At 38.3% G+C, this 9,784-nt stretch overlaps 1 protein-coding gene across 1 annotated transcript in view; it reads left to right on the plus strand.

Annotated features, from left to right (window-relative positions):
• The window catches only part of INO80C (INO80 complex subunit C), a 30,528-nt gene extending 22,062 nt beyond the window's left edge, over positions 1-8,466 (plus strand). Inside the window, exons 3-5 of the mRNA XM_032119019.1 lie at positions 1,550-1,661; positions 3,349-3,416; positions 7,692-8,466. Coding sequence (XP_031974910.1) covers positions 1,550-1,661; positions 3,349-3,416; positions 7,692-7,823 — 312 coding nt within the window. The 3' untranslated portion in view covers positions 7,824-8,466. The remainder of the gene's footprint in view (positions 1-1,549; positions 1,662-3,348; positions 3,417-7,691) is intronic.
• Positions 8,467-9,784: the final 1,318 nt, after the last annotated feature.

The raw sequence follows: 9,784 nt of genomic DNA on the forward strand, positions 1-9,784 counted from the left end.
AAATCAAATAGTGTCTATCTCTGATACGTATGCCCAAGTTTGAACCATTAGCTCACTGCAGAGGATAGACTTAAGAGCAGAGAAGGAGGAAGAACTGACCTCTTCCTAAACTTTCTGATTGGAATTTACATCCCTTAGCAGTGGGGAAGGGGAAAAAGACTTTCTGACAGCTGTGTAGAGCAATAGCTGCTGTAGAGCAGTAGCTCCACCTGTCCTAGCTGTAGCTTTCTCTGAATTTTGCTTGGTTCATTTGTGCTTGGCAGTCATTGCCTTTTTATTGTAGGTGTGTGAGGTGATGCTCAGCCCCATTCCTAGGAGGCATAAGTTCATATAAAAACAGAGGTTGCTTTTGAGATTACTGAACAAAAAGTCATTATGCAGTGATTTGGGGGAAAATTCATGCAATGAATTTGAATTAGTAGTGTGGTAGTACATGTAGTTTCATCTCGTGCTGTAGCAGTCACTATTATACAATGTTCTTTAGATGACTAAGGTGTTACCCCAAGAGCAAATATTTGCTTCTACATTTTAAATCAGATATCCATCACCAAAACCCAGTATATCATCAGCTCATGAATAACTTTTCTGAACATATGTCTACAAAAAAAAAGCTTTCTCATTGAATCCTTCCTCCTATCATCCTCATCAATTTAACAGGTTAATTTATAAACATTTAAAGCAGAAGTGTGTTTACAGAACTTTGCTGAGTTTCAATGAGACTCATGGGGCAAATAATAATGAACAGAAATAACAACTCCTCAATTGTAAGAACATTTTCTTTTCGTGAAGTTAAGTTGTAAATCTGTGTCCTTTGATCATTTAGAAGCAGTACAGTGCGTTGTGCAGCTTCTATCTCTGGAGGGACATAAATAAATTACTCTGTAGCAATCACATTTGATAACTGAGACTGCCATTATAGTACCTGTGGCAAGCCTTCCATTAGTGTACCTTTCAAAATGCAAAATTGTCTTGGCAGCCAACATTCTATTTATTATTCTTTTTCTATTATTCTGTCTCCTAGCCTTTGAAAGAAAAATAAAATTTCCAGAAAATTTCTCATAGTGTTCATTACATTTTCCAAGATCAGTTGTGTTTTCTACAGTCATGGATAATTTGTAAAAGAGCTAGAGCTGCACCTGTAATGTGCCATAAAAAGGAGAGAGAAAATTTAGCTGTATAATCACAATTTTAGGAACAACTTCATAGTAATAGTAGTAAGTTCTAATATGATAGGAAGTACATACAGAATCCTGTAATCTCAAGCTAAGCCTAACCATACTGATTTTCTATTTCCATGTAAAAAGCAGATTTTAATTTCCTTCAGTTAATCGGAAACGTAGAAGCTTTGACACAGTCCAAAAAGCTTTGTTTTTGCTTGCAGCCAAGATTAAAGTGTACAGTATAGTAGCCTGCTGATGAAATAAGTGAGAATAGCAAATGGTTCATGACAAGATGAGACATATCAGAAAGACGATGAAATAGAAGTGTCATGCTCTGAAATAGTGTTCTTCATTTATTTTTTCTCTAAACACCATATTTTTAATTCTAGCACTCCGGCATTGGTGGAGCAGCAGCTGGCAAGAAGAACAGAACTTGGAAGAACCTTAAACAAATTCTTGCTTCTGAAAGGGCATTGCCATGGCAACTAAATGATCCTAGCTGTAAGCTGCTTAGACGCTTTGCGTGCATTTATAAATAATAGAATGTGCACAAATAACTTTCTTTAAAACTAACCTAAATTATTTCATCAGTGCATGCAGTATCCTGCTTGAACAGGGTCCAGTAGTACATTTAAGATTACTCCAGTCACACTCATTAGCCCTATGTCGAAAATAGGGGGAGACAAATAATTTGGAGTATTGTGGCAAAGTTCAAATACATTTGGGGAGAGAGTTTAATAAGGAGAAAGTATTTTTCCAAACCAGGTCAGAAGCCCTTATTCCCATGAGGTTTTTGTCACCCTTTCACTGGTTAGGAGCTGCCTCCTCCTCTGTGTACAGTTCAGAGGTCTTTTGGTGGGTGGCTGCTGCCTGATTAGCTATATTTAAGTAATTTTCAAATAGTTTCTGCTAAGCCACATATCTGCAGTGGCTTAGACCTCAGCTCAAGCTTCCTATCCAGCTCCTTATCCTAGATTCTTGGGAGATTTAAATCCTACATCCTCTCTTTAGTGCAGCGCAGCTGAAACTACACTATTAGCAGTGCTGATTAGCAGTCCTAGCTGGTTACATCTACAGGAGCAGAGTTATAGCAGTGGTCTTCATCTAGATATTCTTCAAGTCTACTTGTAAAGCAGGATACTATTGAATGTAGCTGCCAGCAGAATGCAATCCTCAGATTTTATTTAAGCAAGTGGAGGCATTTCAAAACTGAGCATATGCATATACTTTTTGTCAGACTTGGTGCTTTATCCAAAAATAGCTTGCCATTTTTTGAAGTGTTTTAGACACAACTGTTACAGAAGAATGCAGACTACTGTGTGTTCCTGGCTATTGTAACTGACAGTCTGCTGATTTTGCTATTTCTACTATGCTCTGTTTGCAACCAGAAATTTACAGGATTTTTTATAAGAAAGAGGGAAAAGAAATTCAGTTTTGTATTTAAAACCAGCTGTCTGTGGCATTAGGATCTTTTGAATTATGAGATGATGAGTTAGAAATTTGATATGGATGGAGTGTTTGAACTGAACATATAATCTGAATGAGTTGCAAGGGAGATCAGGAAAGAGGAAAGAAATCAGTCAGGTACAAGATATTTTTATAAACATCCAAAATTGAGGATTTAACTACTTAAGCATACCAACTGTATCTTAAAAAATGTTTATGAATGATAATTGCTATTTAAAGGGCACCAAAGAACAGCAACTTCCAACCCTCAGTTTAAACATTCAGACCATTTTCTAGGTCATTGACTGGGCTTAAAGTGGTACATGCTTAAAGATTTAACTGATTTAAAAGATTACTTTGCTTTTCTGGATTATAGCATTTCAGAGCTGCAATCTTGAGCAATGTTTCATGGTCTGAACATACAACATGCATATGATAATGGCTATTCTTTGCACGTGACTGACTGCAAGGAAATTGATTAAGACTTGGAAGAAATGGACATATTTCAAATGGTTCTCGCATTTTCCTTTTGGGAAGGGCAGTTCTGCTTGCTGAACTCTGTTAATAGGTGAGCAGGATCAGGCTGTGATTTACAGTGCTAGCAGGCTAAATGTTTTCAGAGGTAATTCTGCTTCATATTTCTTTGCCTTAGTGTTGCTAGCTAATAGAGACCTCAGAGAGTAGGTTTATGTTGTAGAATATATATATAAGACACTGAGTTTATGCCTTTGTTTCTCTTTAGATTTTAATATTGATGCTCCTCCTTCCTTTAAGCCTGCTAAGAAATATTCAGACATTTCAGGACTTCCAGTAAGTAATTTTTTTTTCCCTTCAAAATTGGCATCTCACCTTTCACAGTGAAGTAGTGCTGGTGCCTTGTTTTGTAAAAGATGTATATGCTGATGTTCCTATTCAGACTTGGGCTTAATAATTATCTAGTGATTTAGGACCAAACCCCAAATACTGTCACTGCATCACAAAATCCTTAGGTTGTTAATAGATGCTGGGACAGACTAAATACCTTGTCCTGCCAAGCAGCTCCAATGACACAACTTTGTCACCTGTAGAATCTACATTGGTGCCCATAATTTCTAATTCTTAAGATAGGGGCAGGAAAAGCTGGTAGTCCACAGTGTCCATGACTGTTAACTTTGCAACGTATACCCACAATGACTGAAACTTTCCATGCTGTTTGCCTGAGGCTGATTTATGTCATTGTATCTTATAAGAGAAGTTTTAAAAAGATGGCTCAGCAATTTTCAATAATGAGATTAGGCAAAATTTTATTGTTTGGCCCAGGTTAAAAAAAAAACAAACCTTGTTATCATTGCTCTCAAACTTTGCCTCAAACAAATCAGCCTGAAACAGACACTTGGCATAGACTGGTGAGAATTTCAAATACCCCTATGCTTCAGAGCTGCAAGTTGGAGTTTGGCAGATGTATAGCCTGTGTGTCACAGATGGGCTCTTTTACGTGTTTTTGTTAAAGAAAAAGGAGAAAGGAAAAAAAAAAATCCCAAACCACATTTGACTTAGATACGGTTTGCACATCCTCCAGAAGGTCTTGGTAGTTACAGTTTGGTGCCTGAATTCCCCAAGGATTCTGTTGGCACAAACCAGGAGTAAAGTCCTTGAATTCTGCCCAACAAACATTTTGTATCTGCTGCTGAAAGTGCTCCTATGTTACATGAATAATTTTACTTAAAACAGGTGTTAGTAACAGCATATCTTTTCACCTTCAAACACCAGTGATTTATTTTTCAGAAGCCTGTGCATTTATTACAATTGAAATCAATGGGAATGTTGTGTTTTGGAGTAAAAAAACGCTTAATTAATGGTTACACTAAGTAGCTACAATAATGAAAACTTTGTGATGTCAAAGAGCCTTGCACAGAATTTCTGTGTCACTTCCCCCAGTTTAATCTGTTTCTCACCCATAGGGCACTAGCCCACCTTCACAGGCTTGATATCACCTCCTGGTACATATTTATTATGCTGATGCAGGTTAGCATACCACCTTGCATTCTGTACACTGAATTAGGCAAAAAGTCCTCATTAGGACACAAAATGGGTGAGCACTTAACCAAGGGCTGCCTTATAGTGGATATTTAGTGTAAGGCATCAAAGAATAGCTGTAGCATCAGCTGTGTTCCTGCACATCCTACATTTGATCTTGATGTGGTAGCATGTTTTCTTAGACTTTATTTTTTAAGTAACACATTTAAATAAGGCACCTCGGGGGTGACATGTGTCCAGCCTGTGCCTCTGAATGTGGTTTGGAAAGGGAGTGAGTTGCTCAGATAAAGGCTGGTAACTCTTGGTGTTCAAGAGGGAGTAGGAAAGCAACATGTTCCTCACAGATGAACTGGCAGACAGCAAATGGAAGAGACTGCTTGCAAACCCAGGGAAGATAATTCCCTCCAGCCAGGCAGACCCTGCCCCATCTCCAAGGAACCAAATAATGCTTTCCAGCACTAACCTTTGATGTATTTCAAAACTAATCAGTCGTTGCACCTCGAGTGAGCTGATGATGCAGGGTATAGATGTGAGTGGAGGCCACATCCCTACCATTTCCATCAGTGATTTATGTACTATAACTATTTTAGCTCAGTATAGATACTCTCTATACAAATCCATATACAAATTCAGTACTGCTTTTGTTTTCTTTTCTTCTCTTTCCACTTTTTTTTTTGTTAATTTTACATCCTCTAATTGCATTGTGAATAGTTTCCTATTTTACCTGGCCTGCAAGGTTTCTCCAGACTATGAAAAAATTACGTTTAAAAAAACCCCTTTTTTATTAAAATAGCTGAGACAGTGTGTCCTTTAAATTGCTAGGCTAGAAATGTTTCATAAGAAGCACTAAATATGCTTTCAAGATCATTTCCTAGTAGGAGGATATGTGGGACAATAGAATATTGTAGAAATGTAGTATTAGAAAAATGTCCCTGTATTTTCTTTGTAAAATATAAAAGCATATGTGTAAGAATGTATTTTCTGTAGGAAAAGCTGGACTCCCCACGAGGGAAAAAAAAATAAATTTCTTAGCATTACCCATCTGGGGAAGAATTAAATTGTCTAGTAGGTACAAAAAGAGAAGTGTATTAAAACATTCTCAATCAGCATACTTGCTCTTATATTAGATGCCACAATTAAATTCTACTGATCCCCTTCTCTTTCTGTGTGTAACACAAATGGAATTAAATTTACCAATGGTCTCAGCAGAGCAGCCAATTTATATTTGTAAGGCAGCCTAGAATTCTAAAGCTATTATCTACTGTATTGACACTGCAAAATAAACCTATTATTTCCAAACTTGCAAGATGAATATTTAGATATTTTAATGTGCAAAAACAGAGTAATTTACCATAAAGCAGATTTTAAAAAAAACAAACCCAAACCTTCAAATGTTTATATTTCTCTTCCTTCTCTGAAAATGGATCAGCCCTGTTACTATAGAAACAGATTGAGATAGCTAGTTTATTGTATTTTAAGAGCATGTGTCTATGGTCTTTGATTTAGTTTTTAAACACGACAGAGTTTTTTCCTCGCAAAGTCATCTAATTCAATATTCTAATCTCTTTAATTGTTTCTGAAGTACTGGTAAAGTTTGTTTTCAGGCTGAAGCCATGGCATGAATGGCAGGTTACCATACATTAGTGTCTGCAAAGAGTACAGCCCAGTACATAACACCAGAATGGTGAAGAGCAGCCATAATATTTTAAACCTAGATCGGTGCACAATACAAATTGCAGATACTGCTTGGTTACTTTATTACAGAATCATGCACGTTTGAAAAGCAGTCTAATTGCTTAGCTTTTTCTTACATGAGGCCAGATGTAAAGAGTGAAATAAAAGTAAATTTGTACCTGCTGTAACCATGAAGTTACCACCAGGGATAAATTTACTCCTAATGTTCTAACTTTGCCGTTTGTTTGGAACTTAATTGATGGCTTGAACTGTTAGCTGACTACATTTAATTAACCTAGCGGTGTTTCTTTGTAAAGAAAACCGAGCTACAAATAACACTAAATTTTCTAAGCCATATCAGACCAAATGATTAGCTGGATTGTTACCATGGTTGAGAGGTGCTTTCCAACATAAAAATGTAGAGAGTTCTGCACTACAGCTGTGTGGTGTGGGGGAATACTCCAGCTCTTCCTGGCCTTTTCTACTTTTAGTAGCAGTGTCTTGAGGGATTTCAACTGCCTGTGCCTTGCAGCCTGCCACCATCTCGTGCTAAAGAAAGGCACAGAAGACACTTTTGGAGCCTTGGCAGGCACTTGGTAATCCAGTGCTGAACAGGCAGGGATTGCCCTGGAGGCTGAAGGTGGAGGGGCAATGCCCTGATGCCTGCCTGCTCCCAGTGCAGCCTCCTGGCCTACCCCTGAGCTCAGCCGAGCTCCAGGTTTCTGCAGCAACAAGGGGAGAGGATAGAAGGAAACTGGCACTGCTCCCAGGCACCCAGGGTCCAAATATAGCAGGGGATACAAGTATAGCCCAGGGTGAGCTGGCCAGGCTGCCATCCTGAAAGCTGGCAGCTGGAGCAAACCACAACACTGGGTTCAAATCTCTTACCAGTTCAGTCACAGAATCATAAGCTGAGACTCCCTAGCTTTAAAAACCACTTTAAAGTAAATTAAAAGCTAAGTTCTATGCAGCAAGAGAAAGGCAGTCCAAAGCTATCAGAGCACCCATAATTCAGCCTCTTTGTGGGTAATTTATTGGCAGCAGCCTGACTCTTTGGAGAGCTGCCTTGAGAGAGACTGCACAAGGCACAGAGTTTCTAGGGTGAGTTTAGAGAGCTGAGGAATTTATTTTGCTCTGTGTCTTATAGGAAACTTCTCTCAGCCCTCTGTTATGTTTAATGAATTTCTAATGTGATTTTATAGGGGTCTGTTAACTTCTCGTAAGTTCTGACATGAGGAGAAAGAAAAAAAGACTTGTGGCCATGTGGTAGAACAGCAGTGCTGTTACTAGGAAGAGAAACTCACTGTTTTTTGGTCTTGTAATTGAGATACTTCTTTTACTGTTATGGTTAGAAATTTTATTTGAATAGTGTGTCTAACACTGTTTCTTTTTCAGGCAAATTACACAGATCCACAGAGCAAGCTAAGATTTAGTACTATTGAAGAATTTGCCTATATTCGGATGCTCCCTTCAGATGTGGTTACAGGATACCTGGCTCTAAGGAAAGCAACAAGTATTGTTTCCTGAGCAGACTAAATATTGTTGTATATTGCTTGTGAACAGTGCTCATTTGGAGTGTCATGATGGAAACTGACTGTGGGACTGAGGTTCTTTAAAACTATCCATGGATTTTTACATCTGGAAGTAGTTGATGATACATGCATTTGAAGAACATATGGATTTAATTTTCATAAATGCTGATATTTGTTAGTTTGCCAGTTTGTTAGCAATTTGGTTTGGTGAACAGAATAACTTAGACCTTAAGGATGTGTATCTGGACCATAATGTCTCATTTGTATTAATTTCTGTAAAGACAGGATTTCATCTCCACCCTGTATATTTTATGTACTACCCTGGCTCAGCAGAAACTGTCATTTCAATTAAGGAAAAGGTAACGAGATATCCAAATATCTAAACCTGCCTTACCAGATGTGCTTGCCACTTGGCTGTGAAGTTTGTCCCATCTGTAAAATGAAGCTAAAATACCCAGCAAGTGCTGCTGTTGTGATGACTTTTTAGGGTACCGTGGCACTGTGGAAATGAAGACCTTCACACAAATGTTTGTATTGAATTAACTGCCAACATAAATAAAGTTGGACTCAAACTTGCTTGTAAAATACCCTGATGAACACGTGTAACAGGATCCAATCAAATCATCTTGATCATTGCACTTCTCAGTGTTTGAGTGCTTCATTTCACAACCTGACTATTCTTCTACCTCTCCTAGTTATTACAATATTAGTGCTAATTAGTATGAAAAAGTACCAATTTCCCAGACTTTTAAAAAAGATGCTAAAAAGTAGGAGTTCCACTGTCCATTGGCATTCTGACACCCAGATGGCCTTCAGGAAGGCAAGACCTTCTGCATTAGAACACTGAACTTAGCACCATGAGACACCAAAAGAATAATTGAGAGCAACTGAACATTGTCACACTTTAGAAGAAGGAGACTGAAAGAGAGTTTGGACTCTTGCTGGGGGATGGCTGACAGCTATATGCCAATGTGCCAATGTAACAATGACCCTGAAATTAGGGGCAAGGGGGCAGAGAGTTTTCTGCCCATTCTTTCTTTCTCTCCTCTTTCTTATGACAAGCTGCTGATTTGAGGTCTTCCCACTTCTGAGTCTTTGTCCCTTAAACTCTTGCTAGGTTGTAATCTGGACTCCAAGTTCAGGCTCAACTGTTCCTAGCTCCCAGTCACACAGCCTTCACTCCCACACTCCATCAGCTGTCCTGCAGTGGTGGCACTAGAATTGGCTGCTACACAAGTTACCACTTGCTGTGGGGATGCTCTTTTCCCATGTGCAAAACTACCAAGTGGAAGACTTGTGCCATAGTGTGTTAGTCCTGGGGAGGTGAGGTGCTGATTAGGAGACAGCACTACTGACTCAGGAAGCTCCACCATGGACATCAGGATCTTGTGCAAGGCACACTCTTCTCTTTCCCAGCACAGGCAGCACACAGTAATGACTAGTTAGTGTCTAAGACGTCCTTTGAATGCACATTTCTATAGACATGATAATAATTAATTTTTTTCTGATTGAAAGAATAAATATGCAGAGTGTTATTAATGCTAGTTTAATTTCATCTCCAAAGCAGGAAAAACAATAATGGGATACTTTGTTTAATGAAAGTCGGTGGGACTCATTCCTCACTTTTTGTGATCTAATATTGCCAAAAACAAATTCCAAAAGTCTTTGACATGCTTACAATAGATCCTTCAAAGCTCTAGATATCTGATAATGCTACAACTGTATCACAGTACAAAAAAGAATAAGACAGGATATTTCTCTGCATGCCAGCAAGCATCCAAGCCACATTCTCTTTGCACTGAGTTTTATAATGGATATTTTTAACTTACATTACATACTGAACACGTGTTTATAAGATAAGCTTAACACTGATATGAAAAGGAAACACATAGAACTGCTGTAAGATCATTTTTGTTTTAAATAAGCAGACAGCAGCTCAGAAAATCGATTTCACAA

Source organism: Corvus moneduloides, chromosome 1 (genome assembly GCF_009650955.1).
Source record: "Corvus moneduloides isolate bCorMon1 chromosome 1, bCorMon1.pri, whole genome shotgun sequence".
Classification (NCBI taxonomy): domain Eukaryota; kingdom Metazoa; phylum Chordata; class Aves; order Passeriformes; family Corvidae; genus Corvus; species Corvus moneduloides.